Here is a 24,873-nt window from a genome sequence, read left to right as displayed (position 1 = left end):
CTGCGGCTCAGCGCGGCAGCTTCACTCGGCGTCTCCTCCGGGCTGAACGGCGGCGCAGCGGCGGAGGTCCGGACCGGATCCGGCGGAGCTCACAGACTCACGGAGCCGCAGCGCAGCGAGCGTCCGGCCGGCCAGCGGAGCGGCACCCCGGCGGAGCGGAGAGAGAGAGCCGCCGGAGCCCCGGTAGGACCGCAGCGACGGGAACATCAGCAGGAGTGTTAGTACTGCAAGAAGTAGCTGTAGTAGTACTGTTAGTAGTAGTAGTAGCAGCAGTAGTAGACTCATAGTATAAATGATGCTGCTAATAACGGTGCTGAAAGCTGTAGCTGTAGTTATTATTATGAGTGGGATGCTTATTACTGTTCATCATAGTTTATTATTGCCATCAGTGTAGTTTATTGCATTATTTCGTTGGTTATTACCTTTTTGGTTATTTATGATTTTATTGCATGGTCCTTTTTTATTTTACTGTATAGTTTTTAGTCTTTTTTTCTCCATAGCTGAGCGCTTTGAGCCCCTCAGTGGGGGGGCAGAGCAGAGCTGAGTCCAGCAGAGGCTCAGGCTCTGTGATGTTTGCTGCTCATATTGAACATCTGTCTCTGCCTCTGCCTCTGGCTCCGTCTCTGTCTCTGCTTCTGCCTCTGGCTCCGTCTTTTTTTTTCTCTGGGTTTGAAATCTGTCTCTGCTGCTTTGCTTTTCTCAGTAAAAATGATCAAGAGGTGCATCATGAGTTTAGTTTCCTGTGTGATCGCTGACAGGAAGCCGCTTGGTCTGTCTGAGGGGGAAATATAAGAACATGTAGAATAATCCCAGTGCGCGCTGACGAGGGAGCTGAAACACATCATACTTAGCCATGCAGTAAGAAAGGCTTTTTAATATTTTTTCAACAGAACAGTGTGCCTCAGGTGTTTTTTTTTTGTTTTGTTTTGTTTTTTTTTTTAAAGTTAAGTTTGCAGGTCATATTCTACACTGGAGGTTTCTTTAATGAGGAGACAAACTTAAATATATTTCCATCGATCTGAGCGTCTCCAAAGAGCAGCTGGTCGTCGTTTGCCTGACTGAGGACCCACACTGCAGCTCCTGTATCCCTGCTTTGTTTTTTTTTTTTGTTTGCATGTAGAATAACACTTTATCCTTAATTGTTGCAGTGTGGCTCTTGCGTCCTCCCCTCCTCTCAGGCTTGTTAACATGCAGCAGCAGACTCTGTTCGCTCCACCAGGTCTGAATGCACAGCCTCTCCCCCTGCAGGCTCCCCTGGCCCGCTTTGGCTCGGCTCGGCTCAGTTTGGCTTGGCTCGGCTCGCTGCAGAGGCGGGCACGGTGCGGCGGTGCCCCCCGTGTGTTTTCAGAGGCGCTCGGGGCGGTCCAGGTCCAGGCCCACGAAACAAACCGCCCTTTTCCTTCTCAGCGCGTGGGGAGTGAAGCCTGCAGCACAGCAAGACGAAGCGTCCCACTAAAGCTCATCCAGCTGCTGCTCGGCTCACAGAGCACACACACTCTCTCACAGAGGGCTCTTCAGCTATTTCTGAAAAAAAAAAAAAAAAAAAAAAAGTCGTTACACACAAGTTTATCACTGTGCAAAATGTGAGCGTCCAGTCCGTCCAAGTGTCTCTGGGACTCCAGTTCCCTGCTGTCCTTTAAAGAGCTCCGTCCTCCTGCTCTCATGTTGGCCTGTAAAAGTGTCACTTTTTTTATTTGGTGGAAATGAAGCGCCTCATCTGACTGAGCCGTCCCGGGACGTTAAAAGGTTGACCCGAGTTAAAGGCCAGCGCCGGTCTAATTTTAAGTTGCAGCCCCTAAGTGAGTGTCCACATGTAGTTTGCATTGCCTCCAGTCACTTTCATCTGTCTGTAAAGAGATGTTTCACCGTTCTCGCATCTTTTCCTCGGCATCTCAACCTTAGAAATACTCCAGCAGGCCTGCACATGGTGACTGTTTGAAAAATCAGTTTCTCTCTTGATTGTGTTTTCAGGTAATCGTTGAATCGTCCAGTGTTCAAAGTTTTAATTTTATAAAGAAAAGGAAGACCACCTTAGCTTCTCAGTGATCTTGTGAAATGAAGATGGACATTTTTACTTGGTGATCGACTGAAACGGCCGATCGGTTAAAAATGAGCAGATCGACACGTTGTGATTCGTCGTCTTCACGTTGCACTCCAGATGCTGGCGCCAAACCGAGCTTGAGGTTAATAAATAATTCTGCTATGAATTCATTTTGGTCAAACTCAAATACAACAATAAAGAGAAGTCTGTGGGGTTTTTTTTTCCATATCAGTCCAAAATGAAATGGCCTGTGCAGAAGGCAGGGGAACAAGTCTGCCATGTCCGACTAGAGGCGGCTGTGTGTGTGTGTGTGTGTGTGTGTGTGTGTGTGTGTGTGCAGACAGCAGCAGGGATTATGCAAATGGCCAACGAAACCTGAATGTTGGTCGTTGCTCGGCCCTGTAACTCTGTGTGGTCGTCACGTGAGAGGAGCGCGGCGAGGGCGGGCGGGCGAGCGGGAACGCCCGTGTGTTTCCAGAGGAGTTTCATTTCCTTATGATTTGCATCCGGTGGCCGCGGTCGGGGGCGACGCTGCGACGGCAGGCGACACCTGACCCGACACAGACAGGAAGAATCTCCCACATTCAGATGAGGCTTTTCCAAATGTGCTGTTTGGCTGGAGCCACTCTCCTTCAGCCGGTCTTTTCTGCTCCTGCATGCGTTAGTGGTTTACTACATTTCCCAGAAGGCCTTTTGACGGTCTCCAGTAGGGCTGAGAGATGATCCACGGTGACGCTGTCATCATTCAGATGTCGCGTGGTTGAACCCACACACACACACACACACACACACACACACACTGTGAGTCATGGTTCAGCTCCTTGACGTGATTCACAGGCACTTTGTCAGGATGTTGTTTGAATTCACGTGAAACACCAAAGAGTCTCTGCAGAGTTTACCGCCAGTCCACTTTCAGCTCCACGGCGACCTGCTGTCTTCATCATCTTCACATGAATCATCCCAGAGAGCGCACAGATTACCAAAAGCTGCGAGAGTCATCTAATCCCTGCAGAAAGGCCTCAGATTAGCCGCACAAAAGACGAGCCGGACGGTCTGGGTTCAGGTGTTGCAGAATCGTGACCACGGTGACTTTTTTCATAAAACTTGAACCTAGCTTTGGCCTTCCGTGCTTAGTCCTTTCAGCTTTACAAGCCGAGATATCGTCAAAGCACAAGATAATATCAGGATTAGGATTAATCTGAAGGCAGTATCAGCCACTCTGAGTCTCCATCGTGCTGCAGGAGTGTTGGTGGAGAGAGTGATGGTGATGGTGAAGGTGATGGCGGCTCTAGATGGAAGAAGACCTCACTCTTTGACTGACATGAAAACCCGACGTTTACCGGCGATGTTCCACATCCCGAAACATTTTCTGATATGAAACTCCACCGGAGCAGCTGGAAACATCTGGACGTGATGTCACCTCACCTATGAGCAGACACCAAACCACTGGACGGAGACAGAAACGTGAAGAACAGAACACTCCAGCAGATTTTAAGTCTTTTAGTTTGGACTCATCATCTTTAACTGAACTTTCAAACCTGACTGGCAAAACTTCCCCCCTGGATGATCCTGATCTGGGATCTGACCCAGTCTGATATGAAGATATGATGCAGTTTGGCTGATTTATTGAAGAACTGACATGTGGCATTTTGACTGGATCACACACATATAGATATATATATATAGATGAATAGTATTATTATTATTATTATTGTTATTATTACAGGCCTGAGTGGAGAGTCTTATGTGTTGCTGCAGAGGCTTTTGTAAAGGAAAAGCATGTTTATGAAGGTTTTCTTGAACTTTAAGGAAAGGTAAAAGAAATAATAATAATAATAATCAAACATGGGGACAGGGGATGAAGTATGACCCTGCTGGTTTTCCGTAGCAGAGGACTCAGTTTGAGTGAAGCTGCAGTTTCAGGCCCCCAGTGGCAGCGGCTGAAGCAGAGAGTGTGAAGCGTGAAGCGTGAAGCGCCTCCCGTCACAGCAAACAGCCGCAGGCGGCCGGCGCCTCCCGAGGTGCTGCTTGATTTAATCAACAAGAGGAGAGTCCTGGGAGAGAGACCGGCTCCCGGCTCCATGGAGATCCAGAGGAGGAGGAGACTGTGGGCCTGCAGTCAGCCACTGTGTGTGTGTGTGTGTGTGTGTGTGTGTGTGTGTGTGTGTGTTAATCCTTCAGCTGTATTGTGAAACTGCACGCTCAGAAATGGCCAAACTGTGTTTTTCCACTGCAGCATCGAGCCTGTGAACCCTGAGCTGCAGACGTTTAGACCTGCTGATCCACTGAGCTGCTGACCGGAGAGCCGCCGCGCCGCCTCACACGCCACGGACTGACAGGCCAACTAGTGCCAGTGTAGGGGGGGAAATATGGAGATAGTAGAGAAAAAAAGTCTCAGATTAAAGTAGCAAATTCACAAGAAAAAGTCACAAATTTATGAGGAAAAATGAGGAATAATGGACAAAACCGTGTCCTGCGCTCTGTTTTTCTGTCTTGGTGCTTCAGTTTTCTGTTTCTGTAATTTTTATCCTCACAAAATCCATGTGGACTCTCTGAGCCTGAGGGTTTCCATCACCGCCTCGGCCTCCGACAACAACAATATGTGATTATTCAGTGTTTGCAGGAGAGCCCAGAGGAGCTGCAGGTTATTCTACATCAAACAGTGTGTATCCCGTCTCATCATGACCAAACACACACACACACACACCGCAGTCATCCTGCTGAGAGGCCGCCGGTAATGAGCGGGCTGAGTAATCAGCTGTGGCCTTTCAGACAAAAGCCGGGAGGGAAATCCGTGCAGAGTAAAGAGTGAGCGGTGCAGATGTGGCGTGTTGGTGTTAAACGCCGCTCGCTGTCGGTGATCTGATGGGAGCTTTTCTCCGCTCGCTGGATTCACACCAGCAGCGAGATAAGGAGGTGTGAAGCGAGCGCCTGATTCAAGCAGCACGTCCTCGGGCCGTTGCCATGGCAACAGGGCAGGAATAAGATCCCGGCGATCGCAGCATCCGCGAGGCGTCGAGAGGCTCGGTGAAGGAAACGCTCGTGGATCCGACGGGGAGCAGAGAAGCTGCTGCAGCCGACAGGACAAACAGCAGCTGACCCTAAACCAGCTGGAAGCATATCTCTATTTTTATCACACTTGCTTATGGTAAACTTCATGTTAGTATAATGTAACCCATGCTTGTACTTTTAATCATAATATACAGACATACACAACCTCAGCACACTTAACCCTTTATAGGGCACTCATTGAAATACTTTGAAATTAAAAAAAAAAAAAAAAAAAAAAAAAAAACAACCCTAGACTGTTATTAGAGAACATGACAGGACTTTATTACTTCCATAAAATTTTTCTAAAATTTTCATTTTGTAATAGAAAATCAAAGCCAATGAGATTGGTCAAATGCCACAATCTTGTGACCTGGGATGTAGAGCGATCTTTGCTGATTGGCTGGGTGAAGACCAAGTGATTATTGAACTAACTGAGACAGGGGATGGGCCTGATATGTAAAATTTCTGAAATTACCAAAAATAGTCACTTGCCCTATAAAGGGTTAAATAAATAAGACTTCTATAATGATAATCCAGAAATACACTTAGATATATTTAGATATAAACATACAGAAACCTAAAAGCCACATATCAAGTACACCAGGTGTGTACTTCTAGTTACTATTAGCTAAGTACATTTGGAAGTATACTTTTTGAAAAGCGGGTCAATTTAGTGCGAATAAAAAAAGTAAAGTTGCATGAATGCATTCAGATCCCAGAGTTAGTGTTTTTTTCTGTTTTGAAGAACCAGATTTGATGCGGCTCACGGTGATGAGACCAAACATCTAATCTGAGCTTTAATCTGCGGGGTTGACGGACGATGGCGTCGACTCTCGTTCATCCCTTGTTGCGTTCGCAGTGTTGTCATGGCAACCTGCGGCTTAACGAGTTACTTAACTGCTGAGAAACTTTGAAGCTGACCATCGTGGATCTGGAAGGAAGACAGATTGAGCAGCTGCAGGGTTCATTTCTCTCCTCAGATGTTTTCGGAAACACATTTCGCTGAACTAAGTTTCCAGAAATTGCCGCCACATTGGTCCGGTTTGAAATCCGGGAGAGGACGGCCAATCAGGTGCAGCGAGGGAGAGTTCGCGCGGTTATAGTAGAGAGCAGCTGTCAATCATCGAGAGTGGCCACACCCATTTGGGAAGTGGCACGACTTCTAGCATCAAGTACACACACCTTTACACAAAGACTATAAGGTTAACAAAAAAAAAAAAAAGTCCCTGTGTCGGTGCCTGGTGTGTTTAAGGCAGGGTTGCCAGGTCTGTGAGACAAAAGCAGCCAAACAGCAACTCAAAACCAGCCCAAAACCCACCCAACCTGGTATAAAAAGGGGCCCAAAAATCAACCCAATACCAGAACTCAAAATATGCCCATAAAAATCCATATATGTTGCTTTTAAAGTCCAACAGCATTGCTATAATTGCAAAATGCACTATAATATCTATAAAATAACACCTTAAACATTAAAGGCAATGTCCCGAAATAATTCTTTCACCTATTTAATTTACAGTATATCAGAACTTCAAATATAATATGGGATACCTTACTTCAGCTGAGTGGTGTTGATGATGTGATTGGTCATGTGCTGAGTGGCCTCACACAGCATTGGCATATTATTTGTCTGTGGAGCAGGTGACATATGTGGATAGTTTATATGCTGATCTGGCCCGGAGTCAGTTTGACAGGATTTGGGTATAAACATTGGTCATTCAAAATATGAATCTTTATTCATGTCTGCCCAAGCTCAACCCGCAGACAAAATTTGTTACCCGCGGCAACACTTAAAAAGTAGCCTAATTTGGCGGAAAAAACGCGGACTTGGCAACCCTGGTTTAAGGGTTAAAGGGTAAAGCAGCCAACAGGACATGGAGCAAAATCAAACACTTCTCACAGGTTCATGCATCAGGGAACATTGTGAATGCAGGACTTGGAGTGTGTGGAGTGTTTTTCTGTGATGGCATTCCTACTTTTACTTAAGGATTTGAGGTCGTGTCCCGCAGCGGCTCCACAGCTGATCACATGAACGAGCCCAGGCCAGAGCATCAGGCTTCGTCTCCTCTCAGCTTCACGCTCTGCTGCTGAAGATGGAAGGAGGTTTTTATTATTATTTTTTTATTTATTTATTTTTTTTCTGAAGCTTTATTTCTCCAGGGAAGCTTTTTGGGGCGGACCAGGGGAACAGTGGTGTTTCTGTTCGCTGCTAATCTGGGCTCTAAATGGTTTTGTTGTTCAGAGGAAGGCTGGTCAACGTGGCCGCTCCACCACGTGCTCCACTTCCTGCTAACAAGCTGGACGGCGGCGGCTACACCTCTATATTTAGAGCTGGTTATCTGATGCTGCTGCAGCCCACTCTCCCTCTCTCTCCCCCTCTCTCTCTCTCTCTCTCTCTCTCTCTCTCTCTCTCTCTCCCTCCGTAGTCATTTCTTCTCTCTGCAGTCGGTCAGAAGAGTCTTAATTTAGCATCAGAGCAGATTAATGACAGGCGTTTGTGGACGTGAAACATTTTTATTTGAAGATGGGAATCTGAGGGCAGGTTTCTTCTGATGGGGCCGAGAACGAGACACAGAAGGTCTGTCCTGACATTTGAAACAGATTTTAAAAAAAACATTTCTGTTGGTTTAATATTTCAAACATCAGAAAAGCCGCTTCGTTTCACGCAGAGAACAGAGTTCAGCCTCTGAGCTCTGCTGTTGTGGTTGTTGTTGTTGTTGTTGTTGTTGTTGTTGTTGTTGACGTGTCCTCTGTTTCTCCCCCTCCACCAGGCCGATGATGATGATGTCGGACAACTTGGAGCAGAGTGATGACATCAGCGTCCCGCCCCACCCGGAGGCGGAGCCGCCCAGGGAGGAGGACGCACACTGCCCCCCTCAGTTCAGGTGAGGATCTGCATGTTTTGCTGCAAACACAAACTGGACGGATCAGTGTCAGATCTTTAAAAACGGCACCGCCTGGCCTTAAGGGGGGGGCATTAATCGCTTTGAATCTCGCTGCTTTTTAATCAGTTTTCTTGAGCGGTGGCTGAGGGACAGAAGCATCATTTCTACAATCAGACACTAAGGGAGGATCACAAAAAGACGACTAGGAGATGAAAGAAACACCCTCAACAAAATGGACTTTTGTTGCTACAAAACTTATCTGACTTTGTTCTGGAGGAATAAATCTTAGATAACTGCGCTGATCAACCCTCTCTCACTCTGAATGTCTTTAATCTGTAATCTGGATTTCTCACAAACGTCTGTGGAAACTCCTGGTAGAACAAGTTTCTGTCGTTGGCTCCGCTCGCTGCACGTTAATCTGAATTTAAATTTGCAGAAAGAAAATAAAAGGAGTGAAAGTGGATGAAAATGAAAATGTCAGTGCTGCAGATTCTTCAGTGCCTGGCCCCGCCCCCCTAGCCCCGCCCACTGAAATCTGACTGGTTCAGATGAAGACTGCAGCCTTTCTCCGACGAGTCATTGTGTTGATATTCCTGCAGATTACGTCTGTTTGCAGATGACAGCAGATTATTCACAGGCAAACTCTGCTCTCTGATTGGTCCAGAGGGACGCCGCTGTCACTATTTTGGCTTCACGCAGGACGTGATGTTATTACACAGGATATGATGTCATCCCACACAGTGACATGGTGTGAGGTTTAGCCCCCCCCCCCCCCCCCCATCAAAACACAAAAATTAGAGAAGCTCCCTCCCACCGCCTCTCACAGCCAACTGCCTCATTAGTTCTGACAAAGTGTTTTTGTGCCACTGTGTGTGTGTGTGTGTGTGTGTGTGTGTGTGTGTGTGTGTGTGTGTGTGTGTGGGGCTGTTTGGCAGGAGATGAAAGCAGAGCAGACGTGCTGAGGAGACAATACACTGAGAGGGAAAACCTCGCTTTGTCAGTCTCTCTCTCTCACACACACACACACACACACACTGTCTGTACTCAGATCCCTATTACCAGAAGTCTCATGTTGTTCACCTGCGTCAACACACACACACACACACACACACACACACACACACACACACACACACACTGCTGTAGGCCCCATACAAAAGAGTGCATTACATTTGCATCAGTTTCTGTCCGTGAGTCGTTTTTTGGGCACTTTGTCCTTTTCCCTCAGTGTTTGTGCCGCCGCGCTGCCCCAGACTCCACCTGAAATTTCATCCGTTCTGGAGAAAAGATCTAATCTGAGAACGCGAGCGGCAAACTGTGCCTCCCTTCCCGGAGAGGAGACGATCCAATCTGCCGTCTCCTTTATCCTGCCTCCTTTATTCGGTCGTTTCTCACTTTCCCACCTCAGAGGATCCACTTTGAGCTCTGTGCACTTCTACACACACACACGTCTTCATGGCAGTGTTACAGTGTTCAGGTTCAGGTGTGTGTGTGTGAGAGCCATGAGAATGAGGCGCAAACACACACATTCATGCATGCACACTTTTGCAGAAATCTTGGATTATTCGGCATGAGGAGTGTGAGCTTCTAAACGTTTGAGGGCATTTTGCTGCTGTTAGAAGGTAAAATTACAGACCCGCTTTTTTTTTTTTTTTCCACTGGATCCAAGATGGCGGATGTTTCTGGAATATGAGTTTACCGCGGAGGCTTGTGGGTTGAGGGGCGAACACGGCGAGCAGCTCGATGGCAGATCTGATCCATCAGGGTGAGAGCGCCTCAGTTTTACACCAGCGAAGCATCAGGATGTTTGTGTTTCCACTCGTGCTGATCCTCTGTGGAGCGACTGCAGGGCAGAGGGGCTTCTGCCATGGCGACCTCCACACACACACACACACACTTACACACACACACACTGCTCTGTCATTCCTGTCACGTACAGAACAAGCTGCAGGAGGAATGCTGGAGAGGCGGAACCTCTGTGTGTGTGTGTGTGTGTGTGTGTGTGTGTGTGCCTACAGCATGTGCAGCCAGCTCACGTTTTCCAGGCAGCAGACCTCACAAGGAGAGCCGTGGTGTTGGGGGAAGGGGAAGGGGGGGGGCAGTTTGGGGTTCGGTGCCTTGCTCAAAGGCAGCCGCCCCTCCCCCCCGGGCCGTGCTGCAGTCAGAGTGAAAGGATTCCTTCAGCGGTGAAATTTCTCCTCGCTCGTCTGAAGCCGATGAAGTGGCTGTTCTCACGGTTCACCAGACCGAGACTTTCCGAGCCGCGGAGCCAAGAGGGGCTGTAATCTGTAATCTGTAATCTGTAATATGTAATCCACCTAGGAGATTTCTGGATCAGAGATGTCAGCGGGAAGCGGCGGCATGAGAGAACTACAACGTGGTCGTCTCCTGCTGGGAAATCCTGACCGACGTGGAGGTCGCATGTCTTTAAGACTCGCAGCCTCAGATTATCACATGTTTAAGGCTTTTATGCCTCATATCCTGCAGCGAGGCTCCCTGTGGCCACGCCCACACTTAAGGCTCAGCTGTGCTGCCTTTACGTGCGAAAATGAATACGTACGTTTCAAACGATGTAACCATCGCTCACATGGATGTTAAGTAAAACCACTAGAGGGCAGCGCAGAGTCAAACGGCGGTGCAGGAGGTCGTAATGATGGAGCTGCTGCAAAGAGGCAGAAGAGGAGGCGGTGCTGTGGATGGTGGCGATCTGTGAGGTCATTAAACGCATCACCGCAGGAGGATGGTGGTCTGTGAGGTCATTAAACGCATCACCGCAGGAGGACGGTGGTCTGTGAGGTCATTAAACGCATCACCGCAGGAGGACGGCGGTCTGCGAGGTCTTTAAATGCATCACCGCAGGAGGATGGTGGTCTGTGAGGTCATTAAACGCATCACCACAGGGAGACGGTGGTCTGTGGTGAGGTCATTAAACGCATCACCACAGGAGGATGGTGGTCTGTGAGGTCATTAAACGCATCACCGCAGGAGGACGGTGGTCTGTGAGGTCATTAAACACATCACCGCAGGAGGACGGTGGTCTGTGGTGAGGTCATTAAACGCATCACCGCAGGAGGACGGTGGTCTGTGGTGAGGTCATTAAACGCATCACTGCAGGAGGACGGTGGTCTGTGAAGTCATTAAACGCATCACCACAGGAAGACGGTGGTCTGTGGTGAGGTCATTAAATGCATCACCGCAGGAGGACGGTGGTCTGTGAGGTCATTAAACGCATCACCGCAGGAGGACGGTGGTCTGTGAGGTCATTAAACGCATCACCGCAGGAGGACGGTGGTCTGTGGTGAGGTCTTTAAACGCATCACCGCAGCAGGACGGCGGTCTGTGAAGTCATTAAACGCATCACTGCAGGAGGACGGTGGTCTGTGAGGTCATTAAACGCATCACCGCAGGAGGACGGTGGTCTGTGAGGTCATTAAACGCATCACCACAGGAGGACGGTGGTCTGTGAGGTCATTAAACGCAACACATTATGGGAAATGACACAAATTTATCGAATTTAGGGCCCCAGTTTATTTATTATTAAAGAATTATTATTAACGTCTTTAATTTCTCTGCCTTGCTGAGAAATAAGAGCACCAAAAAAAACAAAAACAAATTGTTGTTGTTGCACATCATGCCGACGTCTGAGCTGGAAATGAAGGCAGGAATAAAGTTTCTCCACCTCGAAACGTCCGTCGCTCGGCTGTTTGAGTCTCAGCTGATAACAAAAAACTGGTTTTGACTTTTTTCATTTTATGCCAAAAGCAGGACATTTCACATACTCACTCTATTTAAAGGTTAAAAAAACAAAAACAGCAGCAGTTTCAGATGACCTATATATCGCTGTAACTCTGTTGAAGGATCAATGCACATATTTTTACATTATGCACTATTTTGTACAAATTTCTTGTGCACATATTTTAATATTTCCTGTTTCTTTCTCTGTTTCTCATAATTTCACTATTGCCTGAGTGTTTCTCTCTGGAGAATTAGAGCAGAGCAGCTGACCCAGTTTCCGCTCGGGGATCAGAAAAGTCTCTCTGATTCTGATTCTGATAAAGTTTAATAAACTGAATCACACACACACACACACACACACACACTGAGCTGTTTAAGTGACGATGTGGAAAAAAAATTTGCAAAAACGTGGAAATTTGAACGGTGAAGGTTTCAGCGGGTCGGCTCCTGATTACGGCTCAGAGTCTCCGCTCCAGTTTTCACATTCATCATCAAACTGTTTGCATAATTGGTTCTGTTGTCCTGTGTCACTGTGTGTGTGTGTGTGTGTGTGTGTGTGTGTGTGTGTGTGCGTGTGTTTCTCCCATGCCAGCCTCCCAGTAGCTCTTCTGGACAATCACTCTTATTCAGCTCCTTTCATGCACACACAAACACACACACACACACACACGCACACACACACACACACACACACACACACACACACACACACACACACACAGAGAATTCTCGGTGCTTGTGGAGTGTTGCTTGGCAGTCTAAGTGTGTGTGATTTTTGTTTTCTCCCTGCTGTTTGGACTCCATTTACATGTTCAGGCCTCCATGAAATCAGACACAAATGAGTGTGTGTGTGTGTGTGTGTGTGTGTGTGTGAAGTCTGGATTCACAGGGAAGCACATTCCTTCTGCATAAATGAATAAAAAAAAAAATTCTAAATTGCGTTTTCCCAAAAACTCGGACCTGTCAACTTCTGTCCCACAAAAAAAAAAAAAAAAAAAAAAAAAAAATCCAGATGTGTCTATCAGAGGTCTGACTTTTATTCTCAGCTGTGAGATTCTAATCAAAATTGATTTTTTTTTTTTTTTTTACTAAGAATTCAAAATTCAAAGATATCAAATTGCAACTGCACAAAGCTCGTTATTCATTTTGATTACGAGTTATTAAGTCACAGCTGTTGGAAAATTGTCATGTTTAGATTTTTTTTTAATTTATTTGTTTATTTATTTTCTGTCAGCTCTGAGTTCTTATGCAGGAGCCACACACACTCACACCTGTGTGAACTGACCTGCTGGTCCTCAGATTTGCTGCTTCAGCCTCGTTAGTTATGATAATAATTCACAAATGTTTCTCCTGCTGGCCGCCGCCTTGCTCTAACTCAGCGCATTTATTTATTTACTTATTTATTTATTGTTGTTTTTAAAGAGGGTTATTCATATTAATAGATACCAGCCTGGTGAATAAAATCCACATGATCACTGTGATCATGTTTATTGTGACTCACCTCATAATCACATGAAGTGAACAGACTCTGATTCACTCACATTATTGTTGTAAATTCAATTATGATGGGACGTGATATGACGGGACCTCAGGTGACATGATGTGATGTCATGTGATGTCATGTGGTTTGCTGTCTCCTGCAGGCTGCAGCTGATCGATGATCTGTCCTATGAAGACGTGAAGAAGTGTTACAGAGGATCAGTAAGTCCTTCACACACACTGCTCCCCTCAGACACCTGCTCACCTGCACACCTCAACACCTGAACACCTCAACACCTGAACACCTCAACACCTGAACACCTCAACACCTGAGTACCTGAACACCTCAGACACCTCAACACCTGCACACCTGCACACCTCAACACCTCAACACCTGCACACCTCAACACCTGCACACCTCAACACCTCAACACCTCAACACCTGAACACCTCAACACCTGAACACCTCAACACCTGAGTACCTGAACACCTCAGACACCTCAACACCTGCACACCCGAGCACCTCAACACCTCAGACACCTGAGCACCTCAACACCTCAACACCTGAACACCTCAGACACCTGCTCACCTGCACACCTCAACACCTCAACACCTGCACACCTCAACACCTGCACACCTCAACACCTCAACACCTCAACACCTGCACACCTCAACACCTCAACACCTCAGACACCTCAACACCTGCACACCTCAACACCTGAACACCTGAACACCTCAGACACCTGCTCACCTGCACACCTCAACACCTGCACACCTCAACACCTCAACACCTGCACACCTCAACACCTCAACACCTCAGACACCTCAACACCTGCACACCTCAACACCTGAACACCTGAACACCTGAGTACCTCAACACCTGCACACCTCAACACCTGCACACCTGAACACCTGAGTACCTGAAGACCTCAACACCTGCACATCTGAACACCTGAGTACCTGCACACCTGCACACCTGAGCAGCGTCTCATCCTGAGTTCTCAGGCTCAGAGTCGTTCTTAGAAGCTGCACTAAAAACTAAAAGCCTCCACATGTCTTTTTGTGTGTGTTGTTTGTTTTGTTCATTTTGGGACTGTGATGATGTTTTGTAGGCTGACCCCACAATACTAACTTTTTCTTGTACCATATATTTAATGTTATTTTAATAACAACAACTCAAATCACATGTTCAGCTGATTTCTCAGTGCAGCGCCCTCTAGAGCCAATCAATATCTACTGATCAAATCAATATTATCAGTGTTTGTGTTTTCTGTCCTGGGGTAGGAGCGTTGTAGGGATGTTTTTGACCTGAACGCCTCAGCAAACTGGAAACTCAATTCGTTTTTGAGCTGTGATTTTTTTTTCTTGTCAACAAAAATGGCTGATTTACAAAATGGAAAAAGCAGCTCAAATCAGATTTCAAACTGCTGTCGATATGTTTTTTTTTTTTTTTTTTTTTTGCCCCGGTTGCCATGGTTACACAGTATTTCCATCCACAGCACTTGAACGTGGCTCAAGCTGCTCTCAGCCGCTCCAACATCGAGAATAAGAGCTGAGCGTTTTCAGCCTCTCGGGATTATTTTTACCCGTCTCAGATTCTTTTTAGCATTATCTGTGACATTTCATCACTCAGAACCCTTCAGGAGACCCCACCCACACACACCGAAACACACACACACACACACACACACACACACACACACACGGTGCGTTCAGTCCTGTTCAGAGATCCAGACGTGCAGATGGACCAGCAGGAGTCCTTTCAACTCTTTTTGAGTCTCAGCGGAAGTTTCCGGCGTCCGTCTCGTCTCCATGGTAACGCGCTCGGGGGCGGGGTGGGGGGTGGGGGGTGGGGGTTTGTTTGGGCGGACAGACAGGAAGTTGCCGTCTACCGCAAACCAACCACCTGTCTGGTTCAGCAGCACAAAGGAGGGCGCAGAAACTATTAGTTTATGTTGTATTTTAGTTTAGTTTCAGGCCGGACAGACGTCACACACACACACACACACACACACATCACATCAAATAAAGTAAAAGAAGGAGAGAGAGGGAGAGGAGGCGAATAAGAGAGACAGAACAGCAAACAGAAGATGGGAAAGAAAGTAAAATACTAAAATATAATATATGTCAGGTTATTAAAACCATTGAGTTCCACCTGGAGCCCTGAGACTCCACAGACGAGACACTTTGTTTAAATTACAGAGACGCTCACATGTTGTTGCCTGTCCTTTATGACCGTACAGCAGAAACAGCTCACAGTCACTTCAAACTGTTTTATTTAGCATTTAAAATAATATGTTGTCTTGTACACATACACCAATGCTGCGTTCACTTGAGCTCAGACCTCGCAGTTTCAGTCTTGAGTCAGTCTTCATTCTTGTACAAAAAGGGCCGTGTGTCATCACTGATGCTAAATAAACTTGTTTGAAAGCATCATTTTTTTTTTCCAGTGGACAAATGATTGATTTATACTTTATTGTGATTCAGAGCTGAGAACGTTCCTGCTGCAGCAGCAGCTCCGTTTGTACCAGCACATAACAAAGAAAAAACAGAAACTCCACTGACATTACCGTCACTGAGGACAGAAGGTAGTGCAGACGTTTGATCTGGGGTCGAGTTTCTCCTTCGACTCGAGGACCGACTGAGAGTTTCAGTCCGACTGTCGGAACGTGAATCTCCATGTTAGAGATCGTGTTGCTGGATGTTGTTTTGGGCAGATTCATAAAGTTTCCTACAGTCTTTGAACAGATTTTTATTCGGACAGTCTCAACACATACCTGACAGTCACGTTAGGTTTCCATTTCCAGAAAGGACATGAATAGTGTCTGAGAACAAGGGTCCTGTGTTGAAGATCACAATCCCTCGAGAATCCAGCTTTCCAGGCCTCAAGTGATGCACTGATTGGTCCAAATCACTGTGGTTTGGACCTGTGTGGTCATTAAACGCATCACCACAAGAGGACGGCGATCTGCGAGGTCATTAAACGCATCACCGCAGGAGGATGGCGGTCTGCGAGGTCATTAAACGCATCACCGCAGGAGGACGCCGTTCTGTGAGGTCATTAAACGCATCACTGCAGGAGGACGGTGGTCTGTGGTGAGGTCATTAAACGCATCACCGCAGGAGGACGGCGGTCTACGAGGTCATTAAACGTACCACCGAAGGAGGACGGCAGTCTGTGGTGAGGTCATTAAACACATCACCGCAAGAGGACAGTAGTCTGTGAGGTCATTAAACGCATCACCACAGGAGGACGGTGGTCTGTGAGGTCATTAAACGCACCACCGCAGTATGACGGCGGTTTGCGAGGTAATTAAACGCATCACCGCAGTAGGACGGCGGACTAGGAGGTCATTAAACGCACCACCGAAGGAGGATGGCGGTCTCCAAGGTCATTAAACGTATCACCGCAGCAGGATGGCGGTCTGCGAGGCCATTAAATGCATCACCGCAGGAGGACGGCGGTCTGTGGTGAGGTCATTAAACACATCACCGCAAGAGGACAGTAGTCTGTGAGGTCATTAAATGCATCATCGTAGGAGGACAGTGGTCTGTGAGGTCATTACACGTATCACCGCAGGAGGACAGCGGCCTGCAAGGTCATTAAACGCATCACTACAGGAGGACGGCGGTCTGTGAGGTCATTAAACACATCACCCCAGGAGGATGGTGGTCTTTGAGGTCATTAAACGCATCACCCCAGGAGGATGGTGGTCTTTGAGGTCATTAAACACATCACCGCAAGAGGACAGTAGTCTGTGAGGTCATTAAACGCATCACCACAGGAGGATGATGGTCTTTGAGGTCATTAAACGCATCAAAAAGTTAGATAAGAGGTAGCAACATTTCAACTCGGCGTCGGCTGAAAGGCACCAAAGCCGAGCTTCACGTGTTCGTGTGAGGATCTTTGGCGAGGTGATCCAGAGGCGAAGCGACATCCAACACAAAGAAACATCCAATTAGAGGCTCAGAGGAAGGTGACAGGTCCAGACGTGTTTCATCTGCCAGACAACAATCCACAGCAGCGGCCAGGTGTTTGGTGTTGTCGCGCTCTTTGTCTCGCACAGGAACAGGAAGGGCGGCTCGTGGAGCGGCAGGAAGTCACCGTCTGGCTCGCAGAAAAAAAAAAAAAAAAACACAGCGGCTCAGGTGTTCGGGGGGTGGGAGTGTCGTCTTTCTGTGCTTTTTTAAAATTTATTTTTAATCTTTTTAGGTTTTTATTCTCCTTTGTACCTTTTGCTCCTCATGTCTTGTGTTTCTTAGGACTCGTGTTTTTGTCGTCTATTGTTTGTGAAGCACTTTGAAAAATGAAAGCTGCTACATAAATGCCGTTTATTATTATTATTATTGTTATGATAATTGCTCAGCCACGTCACCTGATGCCGTGGCTGCTTCCTCCTCTCAGCGACACACCCCTGGGTGACGTCAGCTTCTTGATTTGATGATCTGTCCTCAGTCTCTGCACTTTCGCCTGTTTCTTTGTTTTTTCTGTCCTGTTTCTCCAGCAGAGCCGCTCACATTTTTGGTCACACACACACACACACACACACATACACACACACTGCATGGTGCTGTTCAGAGGAGCTGCACGTGTTTATTATTTGATTATTTGATTATTAATTGTGGAAAAGTAACCGTGTCGTGTCTCTTGGCTCCACAGACGGTCAGCAAGTACAACTCTCAGTACCACAAGCTGTTCCAGACCGTGCCCAAGGAGGAGATCCTCATGAAAGGTAGCGCTCCGTCACAGTGAACCTGTGTTTCAAACATTACACACTCCCCGACCCCCCCACCCCCCCCCCCTTTCCCAGGGGGCGTGTCTTCACAGGTGAGGCACACAGGTGCACTGCCTCCTGCTGATGACCTGATGTCCTCTCCTCCTGTCTGTCTCTCTGCCCTCCTGTCTCTCTGTCGTTCTGTCTCTCTGTCCTCCTGTCTGTCTCTCTGTCTCTCTGTCCTCCTGTCTGTCTCTCTGCCCTCCTGTCTGTCTCTCTGTCCTCCTGTCTGTCTCTCTGTCCTCCTGTCTGTCTCTCTGCCCTCCTGTCTCTCTGTCTCCCTGCCCTCCTGTCTGTCTCCCTGCCCTCCTGTCTGTCTCTCTGTCCTCCTGTCTGTCTCTCTGTCCTCCTGTCTGTCTCTCTGTCCTCCTGTCTGTCTCCCTGCCCTCCTGTCTGTCTCTCTGTCCTCCTGTCTCTCTGTCCTCCTGTCTGTCTCTCTGTCCTCCTGTCTGTCTCCCTGCCCTCCTGTCTGTCTCTCTGCCCTCCTGTCTGTCTCTCTGAGCAGTGTATTCCTGTGCGTTGCTGCGGGACATCCTGCTGCAGGGGCGTCTCTACATCTCCAGGAACTGGCTGTGTTTCTACGCCAACCTGTTCGGGAAAGACATCAAGGTGGGTGAGGACGCCCGTCTGTCTGTCCACCTGCCTGTCTGTCTGCCTGTCTGTCTGCCTGTCTGCCTGTCTGTCTGTCTGTCTGCCTGTCTGTCTGTCTGCCTGTCCGTCTGTCTGCCTGTCCGTCTGTCTGTCTGTCTGTCTGCCTGTCTGTCTGTCCATCTGTCTGTCTGTCTGTCTGCCTGTCTGTCTGTCTGTCTGCCTGTCTGTCTGTCTGTCTGTCCATCTGTCAGTCTGTCTGTCTGCCTGTCCGTCTGTCTGCCTGTCCGTCTGTCTGTCTGTCTGTCTGCCTGTCTGTCTGTCTGTCTGTCCATCTGTCTGTCTGTCTGTCTGTCTGCCTGTCTGTCTGTCTGTCTGTCCATCTGTCTGTCTGTCTGTCTGCCTGTCTGTCTGTCTGTCTGCCTGTCTGTCCACCTGCCTGTCTGTCTGTCTGCCTGTCTGTCTGTCTGTCTGTCTGTCCGTCTCAGTGTTGAAGGACAGGCTCTCAGGTTGCAGCAGGACAGAGGAGGACAGGTCCACCTGTGTGAGCGTCCCCAGGTGAGACAGCAGGACGACGCCTCAGGTGGATCTGCTCTTCAGGTTCAGCTCAGAGAAACATGACGTCACGTTACAGTGATCAATACCATGTTTCAGCTTTCACACATGATTGATATCATTATTGATTGATGTCATTATTGATTGATGTCATTATTGATTGATTTCATTATTGATTGATGTCATTATTGATTGATTTCATTATTGATTGATGTCATTATTGATCGATTTCATTATTGATTGATGTCATTATTGATTGATTTCCTTATTGATTGCCTCACACTGAATATAAAGTGTCAGTCTTCTCTTTGTCCTCGTCTCTGAGCCGGCGTTCACTCCATCAGACACTGAGACCAGATCAGTTCAGTCACTTCAGTTATTTACTAGACTGTCTGTGTGTGTGTCTGTGTGTGTGTGTGTGTGTGTGTGTGTGTGTGTGTGTGTGTGTGTGTGTGTGGTATGTGTTGGTCTAGACATTTGTTTATCCAGCAGTGTCCAGAGTCCAGGATGGAATCAGGGGAAAGGTCAACTCACCTTGATCCGACGGCACACACACCCACACACATGCACACACACACACACACACACACACACACACACACACACACACACACACACACACACACACTGCGGCTCTGACACAGGTTTCTGTTGGATAATGTTTGACAGTGTTTACGGGCTCGGGGCAGTGTGTGTGTGTGTGTGTGTGTGTGTGTGTTTTGGCAGAGCGTTCTAACATGTTTGTGCGGTTTGAGAAAAAAAAGCATTTTAAAAACTCGTCCTTGTTCCACTTAAAAACTTAAACACTTGTTTGTTTAAGTGTTTTTAAGAAATCAGATCGTCTGAACGCAGCGTTTTAACAGCAAAGTCATAGTTTTATGTTTTTTCTGTGTGTGTGTGTGTGTGTGTGTGTGTGTGTGTGTGTGTGTGTGTGTGTGTGTGTCTCCAGGTGGCCATCCCCGTGGTGTCGGTCCGGCTGGTGAAGAAGCACAAGACGGCCGGCCTGGTGCCCAACGGCCTCGCCATCACCATCGACACGGGACAGAAGGTACGCAGAGACACGTCCCACCTACGCCGACATGTGGCCCCGCCTCCAGGGGGCGACGCAGAGCGCTGACACCGGCCCAAACACAGCCACATGCACAGCGGCCAGTGGGACTTTTTTTTTTCCTGTGCACTGGTGAAAATGAGCAGACACCTAAGACGCATTTCTATGAGCTCAGATGAAGGAAACCTGCAGCCATCGAGGGAAAAAATGTTTCTAAATCTCATTGGTCATATACAGTGGTCCCTCGCGGGAGTTACGTTCTAAAAATAACCCGCAATAGGCGAAATCCGCGAAGTAGTCAGCTTTATTTTTTACAATGATTCTAGATGTTTTAAGGCTGTAAAACCCCTCACTACACACTTTATACACTTTTCTCAGACAGGCATTAACATTTTCTCACTTTTCTCTCTTGTTTAAACTCTCAAAGTTCAAACCTTCGTAGGAAAATAAGTCCAGTATTATAGAATGAACGCATTCTGTTCTGTACAGGAGACACGGCACGGAGGAGATTGATTGACAGTGGTCTACAGTCCCTTAGCCAATCAGGACGCAGAACACAATGCGCTGTAAAAAAAAAAAAAAAAAAAAAAAACATGCAAAATTGCACCAAAAAAAATCAGCGAAACTGCGAGGCCGCGAAAGGTGAACCACGTTATAGGGTGGGACAACTGTATTCAGGGCTCCAGACTAACTTTTTCACAGGTAGCACTGGTGCCACCTAGCTTTTCATTTAGTAGCACCAAAAGAAATTAGGTAGCACCATATTTTTCTTTGTATAGCGTGTTATTAATGCATGACCTTATCATGTTGATGAAATTTAACGATTAAAAATGACCCAAACTTGTCTGCAAAATATTTTAATTTGAACTTGTCCTGTGATATTTGCGGCGGTGACGTCACTGCAGGCGTGGAAACGTTTAGAGCCGCTGAGAGGAGCCGCTCCGATCTTTAAAGTGAAGTACACTAACACTGCCCGACTGCTGTCCTACAGGGACAGGTGGAGGTGGACTGAGAGGGGGTCTCAATGGGAGAAAATAATTAATTCAGGTGGGCGATGCTTGGATGATTTATGCGCGCTCGTGGAGTCGGATGGCGTCAGAGGCGATGCACACGTCACTAGCAGCCGGTGTCAGGGCAGGAACAGGACAGGAATTTATTGATTTGAAACAGGAACAATGCACAGATAAACATTAATCTTGTAAGACAAGAGAAGACGTCTTGGGCCAGGTTAGAGCAGCAGAGCTAATTTCCACCTGCGGTCCCTGGGCAGGTATGACAATATGAAAAGGAACGACGGTGTGTTGACTCGGTGTGTGTTCTCCTGCAGAAACATCCGAAAGAGGCTCAGTGTCCTGAAACTGAAAATTTAGAAATCACATGAATCCACATGTATCAGCAGAAGCCACGTGGGAGCCGTCAGCCTGCTGATTGGTCAGATCAGACTGATCAGACTTCGTCAGCTTGATGTGTGGAGAAAGAAAAGAAACCGCTTTGATCCGGTCGGATCGGCGAGGCACGAGAGGAGAAAGCGGACGGAGCGCTGGAGCGAGCGGCGGCCCACACAGGCTGTCATGTTCAGCTGGAAAACCTCCTCCACATTCTGCAACGCTACAACCCTTTTACACCAAAGCGGCGTACAGTACGAATACTACGAGTGTGAGCGCTGCGTGGAGAGAGAGTGACTCACCACTGAGTCAAACGGCTCAAGGCTCTCTGACAGCGGCAGAAAAGAACCTCCTTAACTTTTCATTGAATTTTTCCCGTTCAGCACCTGCAGAGCATGACAGCTGCTTGGTCTTTTTTTTTTTTTTTTGTCAGCCCCAATATTTTTTTTCGTTACATGCACCGATGTAACAAGAAGCTGAGCCGAACACTCCACCTGCTGTGTTTTTTTTAGTTTTTTAGTTATCACGTTTTCAGACATTTTAATCCCTTTAGCTCTGATTTTCCCTTAAATTTTCCCTTAAGTAGTTTCAAAGATAGAATAAACTTTTTTCCAGGATTGTCCAGCAGTGTTACACACATTTTAGGATTCAAGGATTTGTCATACCAGCTCACATTTTAGTCCAGTAATTTTAGGCCAAAATTGGGGTCAACCTAGGACAAATTGCAAGAGAAGCAAACTCAACTGATTTTGTATCCTCAGTTTGTCCTGAGTGAGGGGGAAAAAGTTCCAGGAAATCGCATTGGTGGAAAGTTTTGAAAATCACCTATTTATGACCACATATTACCAAAAAACACTGTTTTTAACACACAGGGGAAAGGGGTTCAACATTTTACTTTCAGATATCACTATAAAAATTCACAAGTTAATTACACACACAAAGACAAGAAAAAAAGTCAATTACAAGTTCTTTGAATTATTCTGTTTACACATGCATATCACACATTATCTGATTTGATATGCACTAATAAGGAATATAAGGAATAAATAGGACAAACTGAGGATACACAATCAGTGAGTTTGCTTCTCTTGCAATTTGTCCTGGGTTTTTTCATAAAATGACTGGACTATTTACATGTTAGTGGTACGAAATTAGCACTCAGGTCCCGGTATAAGCCTAACACGTTGTGTCTCTGCCGGTTGCAGCTTCACTGATGCTCCATCACACTGGTATAGGAAGCCGTCTCTGCAATATCACCACTAAATCCTTACTGTATATAGAACTACTTACTTTATATATAACTTATTTTTATTCTTACTTATTCTTATCTATATTGAAATTTATCTTTTTTATTTTTTTGTTCTTTATTATTACATGTTTGCACTAAAAGGAGCTGCTCTTAATCTCATTGTACATGTGTATAGTGACAATAAAGGCATTCTATTCTATTCTATTCTATTCTGGTACTGAGTGAAATATTAAAAGCCAATATGCTGTTGTTTTACGGCTGCAGCATCACACCAGTTTGAACATATCTACATGTCTTTTGCATCATTTCTTACGCATTTCTCCTGAATTCAGCAGCTCATGTTTGGAAACCTCAGGATCTCTGCTAGAATCTAAAATAAAGTTCATAAAGGACATTTGTAATGATAAAGTCCTGATGGGAGCAGCATGGCTGAAGGTGCTATTATGTCAATATCTGGATGTTAAAGTGTGGTTTCTCTGTGATGCTCTGTGTGTGTGTGTGTGTGTGTGTGTGTGTGTGTGGCTGACACTGTGCCTGTCTCTCTGCAGTACGTGTTCGTGTCCCTGCTGTCCAGAGACAGCGTTTACGACGTCCTCAGGAGGATCTGCACTCACCTGCAGGTAGGACCCCCACCTGCATCTGACAGATCCTCATTCCTGCTTCCAAAACAGAAATGAGGAGTTTTTAAAAATCCAGTCACCGTGACTTCATCTGTTTTTAAACCTGGTCAGCCGGTGTCAGTGTGTCTGTGTTTGTCTCCTGTGCAGGTGAACGGGAAGAGTCTGAGCCTGAAGCAGTACCTGGAGGAGCCCAGCTCGCTGTCCATGGTGACTTTTCACCCACTTTCATGTTCAAGAATCTGCCCTCTCTTCTTCTGCTGTTACTCAGAAATCACATTCCAGCAGTTATTCAGTGATGAGGGTTGTTTTTTTTTCATGAAGCCTCTTTCCCTCAACCTGCTTCACCTGCTTTTACTGCAGTTAGTGATTAACCACAATTCCCAGAATGCTTTTAGGCAAGCCAAAGAGAACGGGAAAGATGAGTAATGGATGTTCGATGCCAAAAAAAAGGGACATCAGACTCACTTCATCACTGACCGCTGCTTTTTTTATTTTTTTAATTTCATTTTATTTTATTTGTTTTATTTCTGTTATTCAGAGAAACTTTGGCAGCAGAATAAGCCTGAAATGGTCGAGCAGCATGCAGCCGACAGCAGGGAGGTCAGGGGTCAAAGGTCACAGCACGCGGACAATAGATGCTGCAGTGTAAATGAATGATCACAGATGATGGAGCAGCTCGGGCGCGTCTGACTCTAAAACCGTCACCAGCGCCCGGCCGCAGGTTTTTACAGCAGTTTGGTTTAGTTTACAGCAGACACACGTCCAGCCGAACACGTTCAGAAGATTTTCATCGTTATCGAGACGATGTGGCGGTGGTTGGTCATGTTGGTGTTTTTTTAGTGAAAAATGCTGGACCTAATGTCTGTTCTGGGCAACTGGAGTTCACGTGATGACCCTGAAGGCAACACGAAGGCTGCCTCAGGCGGTAAATATATAATAAATCTGGGTCTCGGGTCGGGTTCAGACAAAAACATGCAGCCCGGTCTGCACTCTCCAGCCAACCTGGTGCCAGTTATGAGGAATTACATAATTAATTACTTTTTAATTACTTTTTAACCACCATCTGCTAATTTTCCTTCTTTTCTATATTTGATTCTCTGGAAAAAGCCCACCCCTCCATGTCGCCCCCTGGAGGAAGCTCCAGGTATTCTTGAGGCAGAAGAGCGACACCTGGTCGCTGCTCATGTCCCACTAAATAATTGTAAAGCAGGAATGTCCAGTGATTGATTTTTTAATCATGTTAATCACAAGGTAATCATGGATAAATCATGATTAAGATCATGATTATGATCTTTCAGTGTTTCAGTCGCTTCTCGTCAGCAGCTCATGGCTCCAGATTTGGCCCTCACACACTCCTGAGGGGTGTGACAGCGACACACTGCTGCCGTCAAACTCTCACACACGTTTGGCATGAAGCCGATGGTTTACACTCGTTCCTCGTTCCACGGCCCATCCGCCTTTCAGT

General features: G+C 46.7%; 1 protein-coding gene across 3 annotated transcripts in view; it reads left to right on the top strand.

The window, feature by feature from the left end:
* Positions 1-24,873, top strand: part of gramd2ab (GRAM domain containing 2Ab) — a 30,036-nt gene continuing 5,163 nt past the window's right edge. For 2 of the 3 annotated variants that reach the window (XM_030052973.1, XM_030052975.1), the window contains exons 1-8: positions 7,542-7,667; positions 7,861-7,974; positions 13,353-13,410; positions 17,849-17,921; positions 18,469-18,572; positions 20,056-20,154; positions 23,337-23,408; positions 23,556-23,615. In XM_030052973.1, coding sequence (XP_029908833.1) covers positions 7,642-7,667; positions 7,861-7,974; positions 13,353-13,410; positions 17,849-17,921; positions 18,469-18,572; positions 20,056-20,154; positions 23,337-23,408; positions 23,556-23,615 — 606 coding nt within the window. In that variant the 5' untranslated portion in view covers positions 7,542-7,641. Of the gene's footprint in view, positions 218-7,541; positions 7,668-7,860; positions 7,975-13,352; positions 13,411-17,848; positions 17,922-18,468; positions 18,573-20,055; positions 20,155-23,336; positions 23,409-23,555; positions 23,616-24,873 lie in introns of those variants that run through there. The other variant, XM_030052974.1, reaches the window with a different exon arrangement.

Source organism: Myripristis murdjan, chromosome 6, assembly GCF_902150065.1.
Source record: "Myripristis murdjan chromosome 6, fMyrMur1.1, whole genome shotgun sequence".
Lineage (NCBI taxonomy): Eukaryota > Metazoa > Chordata > Actinopteri > Holocentriformes > Holocentridae > Myripristis > Myripristis murdjan.
The sequence above is the reverse complement of the archived record's forward strand: the minus strand, read 5'-3'. Positions and strand labels throughout refer to the sequence as shown.